A 22981-nucleotide genomic window follows, 5' to 3' on the forward strand; every position below is an offset into this window, starting at 1 on the left:
TGTGCTTAAAAAGTCACCCTCGGCTTATACTCAAGTCGGGTGCCATGGGTCCCTCCAGACTAGCACCCTTTGTCCTTTGTGCAAATTAGGCCACCTGCAACCAGACCCTCCAGTGCCCTGGCCCACTCCCAGTCGCAATACGTATTCCCCCTTTCGTGTCCTCCGGGACTGGGTCTGCTGCCAGTTTGCCAATGCGCGTGGGGTAGTACTCCTATTGTTTTTGTTGACCCTCTTCTCCACTTACAGAGCTAGCTTACTGTTTTTCTTTTAAATAAATATTTAAAAACATGTACCCCACTGATGCCTCAATTAATGTAATTTTACTGGTATTTATTTTGATTATTAAAACTTAGCAGTAGCTGCAGCATTTCCCACCCTAGGCTTATACTCAAGTTAATACGTTTTTCCAGTTTTCTTAGGTAAAATTAGGGTACCTCGGCTTCTATTCGGATTGGCTTATACTCGAGTATATACGGTACATCTGGATTAAGCCAAAGGGGTGGAGTTAGAGGCTGTGGGTTATGGGGCCTACATACCTGTTTTATCTCTGGGGTCCTATTGGGGGAAATGCAGTAAGTAAGGAGGAGAGCAAGGGAGTGGTTGCCGACATGTTTTGGATCTTTAGGTCCATCCTCAGTGATGCCAAGCCAGCATTGGATTAGGGAACCTGGGGCGAGAGGAGTAACTTTACGGGCCCTCCCACAAAAATGTTTTTCCTGGGTCCCCCGCAGGTGACCTGACATTGTGGTACCTGAAAAATCTCTTGACTCGTGACCCCTAACTAGGGGATGCAGATCTGGATCCCAAGACTTGGAGGTGGGGGGGTCTGCTTGGTTACACCACTGCCTGAGGCTCACCAGCGAATTTGACCCCAAGGCCCCACCCCCCTGACCATAGACCCCAGCCTCACCCACACACAAATAGGGGAACCATTGTTGCACAAATCTTTGCCATTCATTAAAGTCACTTGCGGCCAAAGCCACGCAGTTTCATATTTTTACATTCCATACTGCTTTCTGATGTGAATTGTGCGCAAGTGCACCTACTGATGCTATAAAACTCTAGGGTGTCCATAGGGGCCTGGGTCAATAGAAACCGTGTACTTGCCCTCTGCTTGGAATGTAATATCTATGGCACTAGTAAGCGCTAACCCACACTCAAATATAAATTCATATGTAAATATTTGGGTACCTTAGGTACCCTAATAATGCCCATTCTTTTATTAACAGCGCCTTTCACTTGCAGTTACTTTTTTTACAACTGTAGAAATTGTTGATGATTGGTGGAGCCCTTAGGGGTCCCTACATGCAACACCCAAAAAAAATGTCCTCACAATGAGAGGCTTTATATTTAAGCATTTTAAGAGGAAAGGTGGCCATACATGGCTGTTTAAAATTGCTGAAAGTGTGGAGTCACTCCAGACTGTGTATGAGACCTTCAGGAGACTCTGCCAGACTAATATCTGGCCATAAATTTGCCAGATATCTATTGGCCAGGTTTGAAAACCCCATAAGATAAAGACCGGACAGCGTACTGTTCAGTGTTTGGGGGTCATCTGGCAAAATGTCTGCAGCCCCTATACCCCAAAAAAGAACAATCTTGCTTTCATCTATCCACAAAATGTTGCGCCATTTCTCTTTAGGCCAGTCACAGTGTTATTGGACAAATTGTAAGCTCTTCAGCGCATGACTTTTTTCCAACAACGAGACTTTGCGGGGGCTTCTAGCCAGTGTCTTGGCTTCACATAGGCGCCTTCTAATTGTAACAGTACTCACAGGTAAGTTTAGATCTTATTTGATCTTCCAGGAGCCGATCATTGGCCGTGTCTGTGCCATTTTGGCTATTCTTATATCCATTCCAATGGCAGTTTTCGGTTTTCTTCCACGTCTTTCAGGTTTAAGCTGCAATTTTTAAAGCATTTAAGATCATTTTAGCAGAGCAGCCCATCATCTTCTGCACTTCTTTATATGTTTTCCCCTTTCCAATCAACTTTTTAATCAAAGTACTCTGTTCTTCTAAACAATGTATGGAATAACCCATGTTACTCAGATGTTTTCAGAGAGAAATGCACTATAACCAGCATGCACAACATTTGCTGCCTTCCTTCCATAAATAAAGGCCCTAATTGACACCTGTTTTTTCACAGAATGAATAACCTCACTAAATGAACTGCACATTGCTATTATCTGTTATTATGAGCAAAAATCTGAGTAACTAAATCAATTAATGATTCAATTATACAGAATTAGCAGGATGCATGTCATGACTGTTGGGCCTGTTGGTTTTCTATTACTCTAGTATACCTACTAGGAATGGCAAAAACAGTGATTGATCAGGTTAGTGATGCTATTATTCTGTGTATATTCACCCTAATGTGAGGGGCCAATCCTACATGCTGTAAGTGAGCAATAGGAAGGATATAGGGTACAGTTGCCAAATGGCTAGTAAAATAATGCTTTATCCCAATGTTATAAATAGGGAATTCAAATAACTATATAGGAAGGCCATTATTTTTTTTCCAATAAAGGTTGCAACCCTAATAGAGGGGGTTGTTGAATAAGTAAACTGCTGGGCTTTTTTTGGGAGGGGGGTGGGTCTGTACATATAACTGGGATGGTGGAGATCTGACTTTCAGGCCTGTAGCAGAGGAAAGAGCCCTGTTTGATGCCTGAAGGACGGGGCTTTTGTGCAACACTGCTTGGCATCTGCTGGCAATTTCCCCTTTAATCTCTCTGCTTATAGAAGAGTAAATGAGAATTTAGCATGAATAAAGGCATGAAAGATGCAGCGGCTGGCGCTCTTGTCACCCCAAGATAAAAGAGCCGCGCAGAGCAAGAAAGAATACATCAAACTCGGCAGTGCACCTGCCGCTGGAAAGCCAATTAAAATGGAAGAACTGCTCCTAATGATGCTGCGGGAAAACGAGGGTGATCCGACACAGATCTGTCATGGGGAATGGAAGCTGGAATGAGCTGGGAATCAGGCCACACAAAACCTGGGGTGCGGAATCAGACCCATAAACCAAACCAAAGTGGCTCTGAAGCAGAACCTGAACTACAAATCCCAACATTCCAAAATGTAGAAAAAGTCTCCTTTCTCCTACAGAATTCTGGGTTCTAACTTACATGTACTTATCTACTGCTAATCCCACCCCAACTTATTTAGCCACAAAGACGGATGGGGGTTATAAAATGTAATAAAAGGCACTAAGTTTGTCCAGGTGCAGTAACCCATAGCAACCAATCAGCAGGTAGAATTTAGTGGTCACCTGTTTCAAAGCAAACACCTTATTGGTTGCTATTGGTTATTGCTACTGGGCAAACTTAGTGCCTTTTACTACATATGGTGGTTGGCGTCAGTGGGAGGGCTGGTATCTATGGGGTGGTATGTATGGCAAGGCAAGATGGTGTCATGGGAAGGGTCTTAAACTGTAATATGGTGTACATGGAGTCATATGAAACATAGGGGCAGATTTATGAAAACACGAGTTCGAATCCCGAATGGGAAAAATTCAGATTGGAAAAGAAAATTTCTGAAGATCGCAAATATCACGAAAATGCTTACGACAAAAATTATATTAGTCACGATAATATCGTATTGGCGATTCGAAAGTCACAAAATTTTCATACGGAACGATTGTAAACAGCGGCAAAACCGATCCGATTTTTTCGCAATAAGAATACGAAAAAGTCACGGAAAATACGATTGGAGCGTTCGTGGAAATGTAAATGTGCCCCATAGTGTCACGGGGCATTCGTCCAATGATCTGTTTGGAATAAACATGTCGAACATCGAACCTTTCAGCTTGTCGTATATTTTGGGCATGTCAAATGACAGATGCTGATGTTCCTCTCCCAAAGAAGAGCTCTAGGGGGAGAGGCAAACATGTGTGGTAAGTCAGACAGGGTCACGCTGTGTAGTCATTGTGTAAAACAGTAAATATTTCTTGTAAAAAAAAGAAAACCCTTTGGGTCGTACCAACATGCTTATCTGGATTACAACCAATAAACACGTTATTGTCATTATTTATTAGGACCAAACCAGGTTATAAAGGATTTTGGACATAAGTTAAACCTCTTTGTTAATCATTGAAAAATATTTTCAAGGCTATATTTCTGTAATGGGCTTGACCTAAACCCCCTTGTGATTGCTGCCAAATGGTCCAATCCCACCCCCAGTGCATTAAACTCTAGGAGACAGGTAAGAGCTCATTCACCTGACTGTTCATGGAAAAGCATCATATTCTATTTGTAAGGGTTCTTTTCTCCACAGCAAAAAGTTGTGTATCCTCTGCTGTAGCCATTATGTGCCGGGCAGCAACTTTACTGAGTTTGTACTGCAGGATAGCTCAGCTTAATAGTGAGGCCCTGAAGGGAACATGGTGCATTCCAAAATGGCCGCTGTATAAATAATGAGCAGTGCCTTGTAATCTGGTTAGGATTCCCCCCCCTCACACTGCAAGAAGAGTTTGTTAATAACTTGTGTTTTAATGTATTTTACCATATACTGCATGTTCTTAGGTTATAAAAATGCTTTCTGGAGATATATAGTAATAACTGCAATTTGTAATGTAGGTGGGCTGCTGGCCGTGCAGTATCAATGACAGTGCGGTTCCCTGCGGTTGAACTGGTATGTTATATCCATTTTTCTTATTTTTCTTACATAAACATTTTTTTCATTCTCAAAATTTGATAAATTTAGCATATAGGCACGCAGTGTGCCTATATGCTAAATTTATCAAATTTTGAGAATGAAACCTGGGGACACATGTCCAGATGGGGCCACACAGTGCAAAAATGTGTGTAAAGCATGTCCTCCCTTGTCCACACTCTCCTTTTATATAAATGCTTGAAAACACATATAACCGTAACATTTGACTATATTGGTATCTAAATATGACATGGAAGGCAGGGCCGGAACTAGGGGTAGGTGGAAGAGACACATGCCTAGGGGGCAACTGTGGGGGCACTAAGTAAATACCTCTGCCTACCCTTAGTTTGGGCCCTTCTGTATCTCTGGCAGAGAAAGTGGGGGGATTAGTTGCAGTTGATGGCCCCCCCCAATCAACTCAACTGGAGCTGATCAAGGTCTGTGTCTTGCTTTGGGTGCCCTTGCCATTTGGCCTGGCACTGGCTATTTAAGAATAGGGTTGCCAACTTACCCCTTTAATACCACCACATATTAAATCCATGTCCTGTATGGCTAGTTAGCAATTAGTGTAGATCAGGGATCCCCAACCTTTTATACCCATGAGACACATTTAAATAGAACAAGTGTTGGGGGTAGCAACACAAGCATGGGGGTAGCAATAAGAGCTATAATTGGCAACTTAATAGCCCCTATGCGGACTGGCAACCGACAGAAGGCTCTGTGTTGGCATTATACTTGGTTTTTATGCAACCAAAACTTGTCTCCTTACCAGAAATTTAAAAAAGCACCTGCTTTGAGGCCACGGAGAGCAACATGTTGCTTCAGAGCTACTGGTTGGGGAAATAGATGCATGCTGCATGGCTGCACATAAATCAGTTCAGTCTGCAGTATCTAAATTAGCTGCTAATTAGCCATGCAGGATGTGGGTTCAATATGTGGCTGCTATTAAAGGGGTGATTTGGTAATCCTATCTATGCCCCTGCTTGCAGCCATTTAATTGTTATGCTTTAGTAGTTTTGACAGAGCAACACTGATGTGGAAAGTTGCGTGTTGGAGGATATCCATTGACATGTACTGACATTGGGTTGGGCAGAGTGCTGCAAGTTTGCATGTGAACAACGAGGGCCTTTTATGTGTGAGCAGTCATTCTAAATAAATAGGAGACATGCATGAAGCTTCAGTTTGATACACTGATGAGCTAAACTACTAAGGGTGAGCCCAACCTGTATGAGTAGAGCCTTGTGACCCTATCACCAGCTGTGGCCTATGAACTAATGCAGACTGGAGACTTTCAGCAACAAGCCACTTTGCTTATGTGACTTGTGACTGCATTTTCAGCCAGCTTTACAGTTGAACTGGAAGAGAAAGTTGCCAATTTGGCCATGAGTTTAGCACACAAGATGCCGGCTTCCCATTCCATAAACAGAATAAGAAATGAATGGCTTCTCTTATAAAAGGCAATGATCCGTGCCGTTCATTACGCCGTATCGCTGCACAAGTTTTCCGACACAAGAAGGTAATGCTAATTACAGCACAAGCATGACTAGCTGCCTGGGGAAACAATCCGCTCGGCAAGATGGGGTTTCTATGGTGATCATTTACATTACCGAGGGCAATAATTAGTAAGGTGACTGTGATATTACTCACTGTGCCTCACTACTGGCTCCTTTTATCACATGTGCTGCCTTGTTGGGTTGGGTCTGTACTGAGCTTTATTGATTTCAGGTGCATTAAAGCATTATCTGTGTTAGACTCCCCCATTCCCATTGTAATGTGATTAAAGTAGATCCGTGTGCATTACTGGGCATCGCTAACCTTGTTATGCACAAGCTGTTTGCTGTTAGTGACTGCGCTCATTATATTGCGAGGCTGGGCATGCACTGCTCTGACTTATTTATAATGCATACCAGTGACAAGCTTAGAACTGACCATACAAACAACATCTGCTGTGTTGGTCAGGTTGCCAGACAAACAGATCTTGGCCTGATTTGGCCACCACAGCGAAGGGTTGAACTTGATGGACTTCAGTCTTTTTTCAACCCAATTTAACTATGTAACTATGTATAGGGCCAGGCTTGGATTTGTGTCAAGGCCACAAAGGCCCGGGCCTATGGCGGCACAAATTTGAGGGCGACATGCCGCCCAGCCGCATCTGAACTTTGCTCACATGTGGAGCATTGGGGATAGAACGCCAGTGCTTTGTATGTGAGATGAATGGAGGCTCAAGCGCGTGATCCGGAGGGAGTGGTGGGGGAGGCCTCTGGCCGCCGTAATTAGAAATCTGCAATTGTAGTGGGCACCATTACCAGTAAGTAAGGCCATACACATAGAGATATTAGGGGACACTTATTATGTGCAGAAAAAGGAATACATGCAAAATAAGTGGAAATCTGCTATGTTCTTTGTGATATTCGACCTGCCTCCACATAAAGTAATGGCAGCAGCTCTCTGTGCACAGAGACCTGTGTCCTCCCCAGCAATGTATTCAGGAGGGGTGGAGGCACTTATGTTTCTGCCTCCTCTAGGCCTCCAGGATAAAACATGGTGGGCCCCATTGCCTGGGGAATGTTATTGGGTGCAGGTCTGGACTGGGATACAAAATAGGCCCTGGCATTCCAAGTACCCAGAGGTCCCCACCAGCCCAATAAATAGTGAGTGTCTATGGCACCTTACAGCAGCCTCTCTGGCATTAGCCAGAACCCACAGATTGCCAGTCTGGGCCTGGGTCCTGGCATTCCAAGTACCCAGAGGCCCAAACAGCCCCCCCAGCCCAATAAATAGTGACTGTCTATGGCATCTTACAGCAGCCCCTCTGGCATTTGCCTGAACCCACAGATTGCCAGTCTGGGCCTGGGTCCTGGCATTCCAAGTACACAGAGGTCCCAACAGCCCCCCCACCCCCAGCCCAATAAATAGTGACTGTGTATGGCATCTTACAGCAGCCCCTCTGGCATTTGCCTGAACCCACAGATTGCCAGTCTGGGCCTGGGCCCTGGCATTCCAAGTACCCAGAGGCCCAAACAGCCCCCCCAGCCCAATAAATAGTGACTGTCTATGGCATCTTACAGCAGCCCCTCTGGCATTTGCCTGAACCCACAGATTGCCAGTCTGGGCCTGGGTCCTGGCATTCCAAGTACCCAGAGGCCCAAACAGCCCCCCAGCCCAATAAATAGTGACTGTCTATGGCACCTTACAGCAGCCCCTCTGGCATTTGCCTGAACCCACAGATTGCCAGTCTGGGCCTGGGCCCTGGCATTCCAAGTACCCAGAGGCCCAAACAGCCCCCCCAGCCCAATAAATAGTGACTGTCTATGGCATCTTACAGCAGCCCCTCTGGCATTTGCCAGAACCTACACCTCTGGTTGAGAGGTGCAAAGAATTGCTGTTGGCTGCTAATCTGCGGCATGGTGTGTGTAGTGTGGCAGTGGGCCCCAAGTACCCCAGTCTGACACTGGCAGGTTATACGCCCACAGCTAAATTATCATAGTCATTATTTGATGTACATAGAACGGCAGTACAAGAACATTAGTGTGGGTTGACAAAACACTGACTCACACCTCACATATCTGAAAAGCCATTCTTCCATCTCTACAGAGCCAGAGTACCATCAGTGGTGGTTGGTCATGTTTTAAGCTTAAGGGTCCTCCAGTGAGTGTGCCAGAATTACCCAAGCTTATCATAGGTGCCACATTATGCACTGACATCTTAGATTTGGCTCTGAGGGGTCACAATGTCTGGATTTCAGTACATTGGGCAGGTAGCAGATACGTAGGCATATCTGTGCTTGTTCCACGGTGCCTTTGGCTGTACGCAGGGTTGACGCTAGTCCTGGATATTCAGTAGCTCCCTGTTTGAGTAGGATAAGAAAGTGCTTCCTAGAAACCAGACTGTTTATTGTAGCATTTAATGCTGGAGGGTAACATACATCAGCTAGGGAGATACAAACCTTCACACCATTTATCATATAACCACGTACCAGTCTGGGCATTTTGCTGCCTGAGAAGCCAGACTCAAAGGGGCCTGGGGTTCTGGGGGGTTCCCAAGTCCCTTGTGGTGAACCGAGACCGTGCATTATTTGCTGCCTCTGGTAAAGAGCCACTCAAACCAAGTTTGCCAACTGGTCTTATTGGAAAAGCACCAATGCAACCAATGAAAATGAAGTTTTCATTATGTTATTTTCATTATGCTACACTACAGAATCAGCCTACCAAATAGCTTACCATGTTTTAAGGCGAGGTCGCCAAGTAAGAAAATCTTCTCCTGATACCCCCACCTATGGGTGGGCGATATCGGGCTAATTCGTTCAACTCGAATTAGAGTGGTGGGTATAGGTGTCGTCGGTTTAGGGGCTGCATCAACGAGCCAATGGGTCCCAGATCCGACGGAAAAATCAAACCTTTCCAGATGTTGGTCGGGCAGGCCCGTTGGTAGTGCCCATACAAGGGCAGATAAGCTGCCAAATCGATCTAAAGGACTGATATCGGCAGCTAGAATCGGCCCGTGTATCGCCACCTTTACACAGGCTACTGTGTACCTTTGTAGCTGCAGCCAATCTCCTTGACCAGTAGGGGGAACTCCTGCTATACTCCACTGCTCAGAATATAATTTATGGTTCAATAACCACCCCATTAAAGATCCTATCTGTGTCAAGGGCATGTGTAGCACACAAGTACTTACTGCAAATATTAACGACCTTAGCTAACACAGTTGGCTTACCCTTTGATATTCATGGATGCCTTGCCCTGAGGCCCAACTTTTGCTCAGGACTGAATGCAGAAGTCTGATTGGTTGCTATGAGTTAACGAGAACTCATCCCACGTGCAGTCTGTATTTTACCTATTAAGCTAGCTCGAATGCACTCAGTTTTCCCATCACAGACTCTAGGAACCTTTTTTTCCCCCTCCAAAATACATCAAAACAGGTTTTCCTTTTTTTTCTTAATTTATTTTTTTTTGTCCTAAAAACGCTGTTTCCACGTGTGTAATACGTGAAATTCAGTCCCGTTTATTGTCATGTGGGGAAGAAACCAGCGATCCTTAGTGATGTCATCAATCAGCAGGGGCAAGGGAGCTCATGATGTCATCAATGTATACAGATACTCAGCATCAATATACAGCATGAAGAGTTCTTGCTCAGCGTATAAGGACACTCCATATCTTTATACACAGCTAGTGTACAGATAAACTCCACATCATGTGACGTGCGTGCATATTATTGGTGTAGAAATTGCACGGCATTTTCGTTATCAATGTTTAGCAACATGTAGCATCATTAAGGAGCTTGGTGGGTTCATCCTTATAGCCTAGTGGTACTCTGCCTTACTATATAGTGCAGTGTGCTTTATATACCAATTTGTTGCCGGCCTGTCTAGCAGATAAGGGTTTAAAATCACCAAATATTCTAACATATTGCAATCAAGTAGAAAGGGGCTGGCCCCACGCCTTTAATTCTTTAAGGATAGAACCCTGTCGATCCTAAGCCGCCAAAATCAGTATAAAACTTGTATCTATGTCAAAAATAAATAGTCATTATCTGCCAGTAGGGCCAGGAACCTATGCAGAGCAGGAAGGCTCCATGTGGTGCACCTCGGCGCTGCGCAGAGCATTGGGTATGTGTAAGTGCAGATTAGCACAGGTCCCTCTGCCTATAGGTGAATGGTTCCAGAATGGAACACTTAGGACAAGATGAGCAGTGTGTTGCCCAATACCAGTTAATAAAGCCACATGCTCCTGCTCCAGTAGGAAGGGTTGGGGGGTAGTTTCCTTATTGCAATGGGTGCTACTGACACAGACAAGAGTGCTAAAAAATACGGGATACAGTCCAATACTGGGGAGGGCTAGGGGGCTCTTTGTATTGATGAGACTTACTGGGTGCCTTATTGCCATTGTTCTGGGCATAGAGCGGAGTGCCGGGAGGCTATATCCCATGATTTCCCCTCCCACACACTTCCTTCAGAGATCTCTTTCCCACAAAGACCTGATAAGCTCCTTAATATTAATGAGAATAATTAGATAAGAAATAGTCCCGGCTTGCTCTCCAGAGCTCTGCGGTCAGCACCGTCAGACTGCCAAGCACTAGTGGCCTAAACTTCTGAGTGCTCTTGTGCCCAACTCCCTGTGTCTCCCGCTTGAGTCTGTCAGTTTCTGGTTGAATACCACGGCCCCTCTGTGTGTCTCCCGCAGTACAACCAAAGTTCACACACTCAGAGCCGCGTCTGTGCCTCGGGCACATAGATCTCGATGCTGTCCGCACTCTCAGTGGCAGAGTTCTGGCGAACGGAGGCAGCGCGTTTGGCTGCCATTAGCCTCTTCCGTGCTTCTTGTCTCTGCTTGTCACTGTTGGAAGGGCCTGGTGCTTTGTCACGGCTCAGAGGGGGCTTGGGCCGGGCTGGCTTCTTTGGCACTGGGGGAGGGGCCCTCTTCATCTCCTGTGGCAGAAGTAGAAAGGAAAGAATTTCATTCCGTGACCACCAAATTTCATAGTCGTACACTTTAACATTAACATTTTAGGGGAAGTCTAAAGATATCTATTGTATGCGCTAACATTCTAATAAGAGTTCATGATTTATTTATGACTGCTAATAACATCTTATAAATGATGAATGTAGAGCAATCCTCTAAATAATTTGGCGATTTTCATTAATTTCCTTTTATTAGTGGATTCTGAAATGTTAGCAGTTTTAGACTGCTAAAATGCAAATGTTTCCGAAATGGCACATTCAATAGAAAATGAATGCAAACTGCAAAAATGCTCAGAGAAGCACCCTGAGTAAGGTTACATTCAGTTTTTGGGTTCAGATCCCCTCTAATTACGTCCCCCCACAGTGACCTTGACCACGACTTAAAGCGATTACAATTACAGGGGGGTGCCTAATATTTTGGCACCCCCAGTGATTGTACCTTTCCTTCTCCTTTTAAGACTTATCAAGCTGCAATGATCCATATTCTATCTGCCTGGCAGTGCAGGGGGTACAGTGCCAACCTGCAGTATTGAACAGACAAGCAATGCTGTTCTAAGCAGTAATATCGCTATTACTAACACTTGATTATTCTGTTTGTGCACAGTGTTGGTCACTTTAAGGTTTTATTCAGGGCACAATTTTAGGCACCAAGAGGGCACTCACGTTCCTGTCTGGAGTTTCACTCAGTGCCCATCCATTAGCCTTGAGCTGGAAGAGTTCATCAAACTTCATACTGATATCCTCTATGGAGAGCTGAAGCAGGTCCCAGAACCCGGCCAAATCCTGAGCAGAAGGGCGTGGATTCGAATTCGGGTTCTGGAGAAGAAAAAAACAAAACTTGTGAATATATCATTATAAGAAATGATTAGGCCACGCACAGTAGTACATATTCCCTAATGTCTGAGGCACCTGTCCAATTAGCCCCAACATATACTGCCTGCAATTAACCCTCTGAGAGGCGCAGGTCTGAATCACTTTGAATGTCTGAATGTGCAGAAATCTATTTAATTTGCCCTGGCACAGCACTCTGTGAGTCATGGCTGAATACGACATGAACAAATGCTTCACGCTGAGTAATTTCCTCCTACATACATAGAGAAATATTCCTATTTTATACACATAATAAAGACGGCCCATGTGTTTGAATTGTACATCAAATATGAGAATCCATACCCAGAATCTCAAAACGCACTTCATGAAGCACAGGTCCTTGGTTCCAATGTTTGCTCAAGACCCCTTTTAGCTACCAATGATTATCTGTTTGTACAATATATAATAAACTTGAAGTATTTTAAGGGCCACCATACCTTTCCAGCACAATTGTGCTTGGTATAGGGATACACCTAAGCCGGCACAGACGTGTTATCTTTTTATAAGGGAACTGCCCCTTTATAAAGAGTACCAATCAAGGCCCATATCGCTGACCATACCTCCACCACCATAGAGAGCTGGGCCAGTAGTTACTTGCACTCAAGGCCACAGGGTGGCAAGTGGACCTGACCCCTCCCCCCCTGCAATCGCCCACAGTTTTTCCTCTCACACCAAAATCTATTTGCTTCCCATTCGCTCACTATTCCCTCTTGCCCTTTCAGAAAGTTAAGAGTAAGCCAGGGCAGTTGGGAATGGAGTATAATGCTCAGGTATTTTTTTTATTTTTAATTGTGCCCCCCTTCCTGCAGCTGAGCCCTTGTCTACCCCTAGTTGTGACTCTAACGCCATACCTACCCCCTTTTGGAGTGATTTGATGTGAGTTCAGGCACAGATAGCCCATATTAAATATTACTTTATATAGCTATACTGTATATATTTAGGGATTTTTTAATAGTTATAAAGTTTCAGCGACTTCACTGGGTTGAATGCCAACAAAAGCTGGCGTGGCCCACTAGTCACTGTGTAAAAGGCCAGCTGAGAGCTTTGGCACTGCCCGTAATTAGAGTCATGACTACATGCCTGTCAAGGAGCCAAGGAAATAAAAAAAGGTTCTTGTTTTGCCTTCTGGGGAAAAATCATATGCTACCTCTATTATTCTTCCTTTTTCAGCCTCTGTAATACCAGAACATGACATAATAAGTCAGATAAGCCAACAATATCCGCTATCCTGATCAAATGCAGCTACGGGATGATCCGGGACACAGCACACTTTACATTTCATTAGTCGGGAACAATGGCGTGTGTACTGCACTTATGTAAAGGGAAAGTATACCTCAGAAACAAATAATAATAACATTAACAAAAAGGAGAAAATGACTGTATGAACAGACTGCCCCTGAATACCCAGGGAAGCGGCTGCCCACCATATAATAAAAACATGCAAAGTAGCTTTCTCACCAACAGTCACAATTATTTCACATAGCACAGCTGGTGCATCAGAATACAAATTCAGTGTACATGCACATACCAATATCACCTGACCTAGAACTCTTTACAAAGGTTATGTGGTTATGTTTCCACACTTAGATGAATATGGTAAAAGTAACAGTCGCACTTCAAGGGGAAGTAATACTTGTGCTGTTTCCCAGTAGACTCTAGGAAGCTTATTTTTACCATATACAAAAGGTATATTAAGGGCACATTAGAGATATAATCTGTCCCCTCCACAAGTAAAACCCAGGCACTGCCTAATTCTGTATGTGCAACCTAAACAACTTACCAGGTTTTGCTCACACAAGCCCCGGAACTGCTGGAATTTCTGTGACATTAAAAGCTGGGCACTGCCAACTGCACTTAGAACCTTCCCAATCACTGAAAGCAGAAAGAAACAGTTAATAAATATTTTGATTTTGTGCAAATATCCCTCCCTTGTTATCAGTATAAATAGACAGTACTGTTTCTATTTTTGCTGATGATACTAAATTGTGCAAAACTATAAGTTCCATGCAGGATGCTGCCGCTTTGCAGAGCCATTTGTCATAAATGGAAAACTGGGCAGCAAAATGGGCTTTAGTCCTTAAGAAGGATATTAATGAGCTGGAGAGAGTGCAGAGACTGCAACTAAACTGGTAATGGGAATGGATTTTAGCTATGAGGTTAGACTGTCGAGGTTGGGGTTGTTTTCTCTGGAAAAAAGGCGCATGTGAGGGGACATGATTACTCTGCACAAGTACATTAGGGGGGATTATAGGCAGATGGGGGGTGTAATTTTTTCCCATAAAAACGATCAGTGCACCAGAGGCCCCTTCCTTTAGATTAGAGGAACAAAACTTTAATTTGAAGCAGCGTAGGGGGTTCCTCACGGTGAGGGCAGTGAGGTTGGGGAATGCCCTTCCTAGTGATGCTGTAATGGCAGATTCTGTTAATGCCTCTAAGAGGGGCCTGGATGAGTTCTTGAACAAGCAGAATATCCAAGGCTATTGTGATACTAATATCTACAGTTAGTATTGATGTTGGTATATATGGTTTATGTATGTGAGTGGATAGATAGGTCAGTGTGGGTCTGTATGTGAGTGGATAGGTCAGTGTGGGTCTGTATGTGAGTGGATAGATAGGTCAGTAGGGTCTGTATGTGAGTGTATAGATAGGTCAGTGTGGGTCTGTATGTGAATGGATAGATAGGTCAGTGTGGGTCTGTATGTGAGTGGATAGATAGGTCAGTATGGGTCTGTATGTGAGTGGATAGATAGGTCAGTGTGGGTCTGTATGTGAGCGGATAGGTCAGTGTGGGTCTGTATGTGAGTGGATAGATAGGTCAGTATGGGTCTGTATGTGAGTGGATAGATAGGTCAGTATGGGTCTGTATGTGAGTGGATAGATAGGTCAGTGTGGGTCTGTGTGTGAGTGGATAGATAGGTCAGTGTGGGTCTGTATGTGAGTGGATAGATAGGTCAGTGTGGGTCTGTGTGTGAGTGGATAGATAGGTCAGTGTGGGTCTGTGTGTGAGTGGATAGGTCAGTGTGGGTCTGTATGTGAGTGGATAGATAGGTCAGTATGGGTTATGTGTGCTATTTTTCCTTGGAAGGGTTGAACTTGATGGTCCTTTTCCAATCTGTGGGTTCAGGCAAATGCCAGAGGGGCTGTAAGAGGCCATAGACAGTCACTATTTATTGGGCTGGGGGGCTGTTTGGGCCTCTGGGTACTTGGAATGCCAGGACCCAGGCCCAGACTGGCAATCTGTGGGTTCAGGCAAATGCCAGAGGGGCTGCTGTAAGATGCCATAGACAGTCACTATTTATTGGGCTGGGGGGGGGGGAGGCTGTTTGGGCCTCTGGGTACTTGGAATGCCAGGACCCAGGCCCAGACTGGCAATCTGTGGGTTCAGGCAAATGCCAGAGGGGCTGCTGTAAGATGCCATAGACAGTCACTATTTATTGGGCTGGGGGGGGGGGGGAGGCTGTTTGGGCCTCTGGGTACTTGGAATGCCAGGACCCAGGCCCAGACTGGCAATCTGTGGGTTCAGGCAAATGCCAGAGGGGCTGCTGTAAGATGCCATAGACAGTCACTATTTATTGGGCTGGGGGGGCTGTTTGAGCCTCTGGGTACTTGGAATGCCAGGACCCAGGCCCAGACTGGCAATCTGTGGGTTCAGGCAAATGCCAGAGGGGCTGCTGTAAGATGCCATAGACAGTCACTATTTATTGGGCTGGGGGGGGCTGTTTGAGCCTCTGGGTACTTGAAATGCCAGGCCCTGTTTTGAATCCAAGTCCTGCTTGGTGCTATATTATATAAGCAATATAGCAACTTCCCACATAAATGAGATATGCAAAGATTACATGGGATGTCCAGTGTTCAGGACAGACACCATATTGTATGTTTAATGAAATAAAATCTTACTTATAACAATGGTATATTTATTTACGTAAAGTTATAGGATGTTATGCAATAGTGGTGAGGCAATTTTATGTGAACATGTTCAACTGCTTAAAGAAGAACGAAACCCAACACTCTCTCTCCCTCCTCCCAAACCACACCATCAGGGACTCACAAAACAGCAGCTATCACTATCACAGAGCCAACTATACTGAGACAGAGGGAGGTCTCGGGAAGGGGCCTAGTAGTGAGCTGCAGGGGGATGTCTGAGGGGAGAATCAGGCCTTAAAAAAAAAAAGAATAATTTCTAAACTGAGCTTACCCCACCTTGTAGTGGGTGGTCAGAATGCACCCTGACAAACATTTACCAACTACAACATAAGTACCTTCTTCACACAGGTTGTTATCGGCTGTCTCTCTCTGCATCTGTCTGCACCAGCCCTCTAGTCGCTCTGTCTCAGCCTGTAGCAGCTTTAGAAACCAGTGTCCATCCCTGCGGCATGCAGCTGCCTGGGCTGGCTCAGAGGAAGGAGGGGAGGCTGCAGAGTCCAGCCATGGATCAGGGGGTGGAAGGGCGGAGGCCTCTGTTTCCCCCCCATCTCCATAGGAGAGGTGCTTCTTAGGGAGGGGAACAGGTGGGCATGGGGGCTGGCGGGGCGTGGGGCAGTCTGTGATGCTTTTGTCGGAGGAATTACTCGGCTCTTGTGTGTCTGAGTCGGTCTCCTGCTTGGAAGTCATGCTGCTGGAGCGACTGTTTCTGCAGAAAAAGATAAAAATATGGCACAAAGTTAACACCTCCTATTGTTCCATATACCCCTCCCTATAACTCTTCCTATTGCTCCATATAACCCTCCCTATAGCTCCTCCTATTGCTCCATATACCCCTCCCTATAACTCCTCCTATTGCTCCATATACCCCTCCCTATAACTCCTCCTATTGCTCCATATACCCCTCCCTATAACTCCTCCTACTGCTCCATATAACCCCCATAACTTTTTCCATTGCTCCATATAACCCTCCCTACAACTCCTCCTATTGCTCCATATACCCCTCCCTACAACTCCTCCTATTGCTCCATATACCCCTCCCTATAACTCCTCCTATTGCTCCATATACCCCTCCCTATAACTCCTCCTATTGCTCCATATACCCCTCCCTATAACTCCTCCTATTGCTCCATATACCCCTCCCTATAACTCCTCCTATTGCTCCATATTCCCCTCCCTATAACCCTACAACTCCTCCTATTGCTCCATATACCCCTCCCTATAACTCCTCCTATTGCTCCATGTAATCTTTCCTATAACTCCTTATAATCTTTTCCTATAACTCGGTCCAATTAACTCCTCTTTTGCTCCATAAAACCCTCCTTGTCCGTTCATTGCTACCATAGTTTTATATAACCCTCCCAATATCAGTTCAGATAGTTACATATCATCTGTCCTACAGTTTTCTATAATCGCTACCACCCAAAAGTTTACTTTACCTCCACTCCTCCTCCACCTGGACTCCAATGGACTGAAATCTGGCAGGTGGGGGTAGCTCAGGAATAGGCACTGGCTGTATACTGTCCACCTAAGGAAAGAGATATATCATTATTATTACACAGAAGAGCATGCCCCTTAGTGGGGCTTACAGACATCATTGTACACAGCAGCACGTTCAGTATCTAATCATAAAAAATAGTTGTCAGTGTTCAGTATCCGTAGGGAGATACTCAGCGTCAGTATATTGTATAATCGTACACATCAGTATACAGACCAGTAGGTTCATTATAGCTAATATATACAGTGCTTCATATGCTTCTAGAACTTACAATCACCTCAAAACTGACTTATCCAGAATAATAAGTATCAGGCTAATTAGTCTTTGCAGAGTCAAACCGCTTTTCTTTGGGGAGGGCGGACAAACCACAAGCACAGTGAGAGAGGGACAAGTATATAGGATGCAGTATGGGCACACACAGTGCAGTGATATACACACGCGCACACATACAGGGCCATACAAACATAGTGCCACTGTCACAGAAACAGACATCCATGCTTAATGCCGTACACAGAAACACGCGTGCAGAGCGACACGCACATTCCAGAGACAAATCCTGACACATGCACAGTGCATGCCCAATAACACACTTGCAAGGATATGGCCAGTGTGGGACTGGGGTGCCAGGGGCCCGCCACAAAAACCTTTGAGCGAAGGCCCACTTTTCAAACTATTTTTCCATCTCTCCTTCATTCACTTGGTTTATTCTCTTAATCACAGGTTCACTTAGATAGGAATGCCCATGGCACAGGCATACAGGCAAATTGCTGAGCCTACTGATACCTGGGACCACCAGGAGTTTTTCCGGCATCCCGGTGGGCCAGTCCGACACTCTACAATGGCACACAGATTATCATTTCCCAGCATAGTCAGGATAATCCAACCAAACCCCCAATCTGTGATTGCGCTAAACATCAGCCAGAGGGGCACAGATTGATGGGCACATACATGCGATACGCACAGTGTAACATGCACGGCACTGCGCACAGACATACTGCCGCACATATACTTAGTCTCTCTCTTACCTCCCATGTGGTCCTACAGTCTGCTCCCTCTTCTGCTCAATTTAAGTTGCCCAATGCAATGCTGGGCAGCTGGAATCCTTCTGGGTTAAAAGCTTAGTAGAATGCACTGCTGTATCAGTGTCCTGCTGCTAATATTGCCATGAACATGTCATTATTGGGCAGGCAGATTGTCCCTGTAGGAACACACCTGGTTGTGTGCAGCCTGAGTGCTGCTGCCAAGGACTAGACCAGCCATAAACACCTGCCGGACAGCCGGCGACATTCTGACAGGGAATAACAGGTGGAAATTACCCAGGCAGTAAAAATTCCAGCCTAGGGCCATTAGTTATTAAATGGCAGAAAGGTTCGAGGGGGGACAATAAAGTGGTGGGGGGATGAATCACCACTAATTAGCCATACAGTTAAAGGAATGCTGCTTACGGGAAACAAAAAGTCACATGTATTATCCTTGCATATTGACCCCCCCATTTTTTAATTAGCCCTTTTTTGTTACACACCTTTATATAGTGCAGTTAGCCTCCATCAAATAACAGATAAGGGGTTCATTTATAAGCTCCGTGCAACCAGTAGAACCCCAAAGGCAGCATCTCATTGGTTGCCGTGGGATTCTGCCCATGAGCAAATTTGCCCAGCATTGATAAATGAGTGGTTTTAGGTTTATAAAAGTTCAGCGGTTTAATTTGCTTGTATCCTATCTTCTACTTGAATCTGTTAAAGGTGACGTATACCCACATGAACTTAATGACCAGGGCTTGTGCAGAACATCTAATTTGCCTATTATTTTAATAGGTTGCAGTTTAGGGTAGGGGTTTGTTTATACAAAGCTCATTTTTTACATGGCCGAATGACTAAGCACATGTTGAGGAAAGGTATACACGTATATACTGCTATAACAGTAGTTGTGATAGGCTGGGAAGGGCACTTTTACTGCACTCTGGGAGAACCATGACAGTCAAAATGCCAGGTGTGCCATAGCCATAACCTTCCCTGTCATAAAAGGGCAGCTTTTCACCTGGCTACCTGAATGAATGGATTAGCAGGAAAGAGGCTCTCTGGTTGCTCTTTACTTGTGGCCACCATGGTGCCTCAGACACAAAAAACATAGGTGGTACCAGACAACAGATAAAAGAAGGCAGAACACAACACCCCTAATAGCAAACACGCTGCAGAATGTTAAAACCTAGCCTTTTACATACAGGCACCACCAATCTAGCTAGGAGTCTTATTAGACTATTCCATTGACTCCCTATTAAAACTCCCATGGCAGGATTGCTGGATTTTTCTCTACCACAACTACAAGTAATAGAACCCCCCCCCCCCCCTGCATTACGGTTTTCCATTTCAACACCTTTTATAGAGTGCAACATCCTTCTAACCAGCAATACTATACAGCACAAGGAATTTATTTTCAATAAACAATGTTTAAACACAAGCATAACCAGTTGTACACATTACACCTCACACTGAGCAGAGTGTTTATTAGCCATGAATGGGTTTACATCATCAATATACAGCACAATGTGGTTTGTCTAGAGATATTTCACTTCATAACTTAGTACAGTGTTGCCATTGGTAATATTCAGCATTTTCATACAGTATAGCATTGTCCGCGTGCAGAGGTTCAGTGTCATTCTAGGGTGTCTATTCTCTACCCTGTTATCCATATCTACTATCTATACTATATGATGCAGTGTGTTTATATGGAATATCTAATAACCCCCCTCAAATCCGAGCAGGGGAGATGTGTGTAGACCTGATGGGCTAGAGCACGTGCTACAGAGTCGTTTATGAATGTACCCGGAAAGTGGCCCAAATGCACAAATTAACTAAGGAACCCATGCCAAGGAGATGATTGCTGGGCAGTGGACAAGACTAAGCCCCCGTGGCTGAATGAATAGACTAGACTTGCAAGACTGATGCCACAATACTAATATTAAATGTCTGAATGCTTGGAATGGATAGATATAGAACAGAACAAGGATAGGCAGCTTTCTATACTCCAGCTGCATCCCACCCATAGGGGAATGCTGGGGTTTGTAGTTCTGTAACAGCTGAAGTGCAAGAGGCTACCATGCGCTCTGTTATTTTTATGTATACTCATCATTATATAGGGTTGTGTGTTAGGGGTATAAATATTAAACATCGTAACTCAGTGTGGTTTATTATCTGTATTAGGATATTCAGCATCATTAGACAGCAAGTGCATGGATTCCTGGGAGCATCAGGTGATACTTAGTGGAGATTTCGGCTGCGCTCTCACCTGGATGCCAATGGATGACAGCTTGCGTTTGGGGAGGGGCTCTGGGGCACGTGGCTCTTCCTTGTTGCTTTTCACAGATGCATTTTTAGGGGGGATCTCAGGGGGGACCTGTCTGATTGGGGTTGGGGGTCCAATGCGTGTCACACTGGGTGCACGGGTGCTCTCCAGGCTCTCAGTGGAAGTACTGAGCCCTGATTGGCTGTTGCCCTCACTCTGCCCCTCCTGTGCATCCAGGTAGGAGTCCTGGGCAGATTCAGTACTACTCTGTACAGTTACCGATATGAAGGGTTTAGAGGTGGTGCGAGGCGGCACTGGCGGAGGGGTCTTCTTGTAGCCTACCAGACAAGAGGAGCCTGTGGAATGTAGAAAAGAGGACAGGTCAGCACATAACACAACTTGGAGCATAAGAGCTTTCAATCTAATGCTAAACAAAAACATACACAGAAAGATAATACAAGAATCAGTCACTGGGCTTTTCATGGAAGGGAAAGCGCAGAGTCTTTTTAACCATGGAAGGTTGTTGTATATAAGATCTGATTCAGTCAAACCGTGTCAAATTGCTTCAAATAATCATATTACGTTGGTGTATTTGAGTCCATTCCTGCATGCTGTACAACCCAATCCCATCACATTCTGTCTCTAGGCATTACTGGCTCTGTCATTCACAATGATAAAGATTGTTTTTCATTCTACAGAATGGAAGTGCAATATCCCCCATCCAGCCAAGTGCAAGAAGCCACCCTCAGATTACTGACATATCCCCACAGGGACAGGCTAGAAAAGCTCAAACAGCTCATGGACAAATCAACTGATATCTCTGGGTAAACATTAACCTGCACATCCCTTAAACCCATCTTTTTCAAAGGGACACCAACATCCAAATTATTTGCACTAGAAAACACTGCAACACGGATAAAGCAGGGGAAAAACTGACTTGCGCCCCATGGAATAAAGTGCATTTCCACCACCCAAGGCAAAATTGGTGATCCTTTTATGAAGGTTATACCACTCAGGGTGCATTTATTATGCCACTGCAATCAGCACAAGGGTGGCTGTGCACTGGTACTTTGGCATATTTTGCCATTATTACCCAACCATAGGGCTCCCTTACTAACCACTATTACCATTCCTGTTGGAAGCATTACATGGGGAGAGCTCAAGTGTATTTTCTGTTAGCTGAGAGCTGCCATAAAACAGGCCAAGGCTGCTCATAAACATGGCCCCTAAGCGGCTGGCTATGGGTATCCAGGGCCTTTCATTCAATTAAGATTAATATCAGAAAAAACAGATCTGCTTTGAAAGCGAAATTGCAAAATAATGGGACGTTATCCACCTTGCAGATTCATTTCTCAGATATTTATTCCAGCCATAATAGGCAATTACCATCCTCCTGTAACAGGGCTGCACATGAAATTCTACCCCTAAACAGACCCAGGATAAACAGAGCTTAGCTGCCAGTGTCTGGATTGTGACGTCAACCAATGTATCAAATCTGACAGCCACCAAAAAGTCACGTTTTCTAGATAAATGGATTCTTGCATGATTTTGCTTTTCTACAGACATGAAAGCTTTCATGAGAATGCTGTTCCCATGCCGGATTAAACCAAGTGATATCATTGTTTGCATAGCATTGTTTAAACACAGGGAGACTTTTTTTCCCTTCACACTTTAAAGTTGTGTTGACATAATGATATAGACTTAATGTAGGGGATACACAGTAGTAAAAATGATTATATTAGGGCTACTATGCACTTGCATTATCCAGGGTAATACCTATGCTGGTAGTGTAATGGTATCTGTCAGTATAGGCTAATGATATTAGGGTTGTTCATGTTGCAGATTTGGTTATCTAGTTTCATTAGCCCACTGGCTTCTTGAAAGAATAAAGCTGGCCATACATGGGCATATTTAGGGCAATTTGGAGACCTTCCTCGCACACCCTAGCACTCCAAAATGAGATGCTCTGTGCACAATGCTGGAGGGATCGGTACCCTCCCAAACAATTCTAAAATAGAAAGCAATAGCACTCAGCACAGTGGAATTGCTCTGAGTGCTATTGCTTTCTATTTGCTTTCTATTTTTCATATTTAGGGCAGTGGCACATGGGACGGAAACCATGGGAAGGAAACAGGACGTCTTGTTGCCTGCAGTAGTGCAGATTTACCGTGGGCAAAAAGAGGTCCCTAGTCTCCTTCCCACTGGCAGTAATTGCCATCACCTCAGCTTTCCTAAGTTGCCTCACGCGTAGCCCCTAATCTGCTGGTTTGGCCCCTTCAGAGCTGGCAGACTCTATGCCC

General features: G+C 44.8%; 1 protein-coding gene across 3 annotated transcripts in view; it reads right to left on the reverse strand.

Annotated features, from left to right (window-relative positions):
- Positions 1-8735: 8735 nt before the first annotated feature.
- Positions 8736-22981, reverse strand: part of dlgap4 (discs, large homolog-associated protein 4) — an 85263-nt gene continuing 71017 nt past the window's right edge. The window contains exons 8-13 of one of the 3 annotated variants that reach the window (XM_031894002.1): positions 20685-21037; positions 17341-17429; positions 16240-16610; positions 13761-13852; positions 11774-11926; positions 8736-11077 (exon numbers count right to left, since the gene is read on the reverse strand). In XM_031894002.1, the coding sequence (XP_031749862.1) occupies positions 10853-11077; positions 11774-11926; positions 13761-13852; positions 16240-16610; positions 17341-17429; positions 20685-21037 (1283 nt within the window). In that variant the 3' untranslated portion in view covers positions 8736-10852. 3 annotated transcript variants of the gene reach the window in all.

Source organism: Xenopus tropicalis, chromosome 10, assembly GCF_000004195.4.
Source record: "Xenopus tropicalis strain Nigerian chromosome 10, UCB_Xtro_10.0, whole genome shotgun sequence".
Lineage (NCBI taxonomy): Eukaryota > Metazoa > Chordata > Amphibia > Anura > Pipidae > Xenopus > Xenopus tropicalis.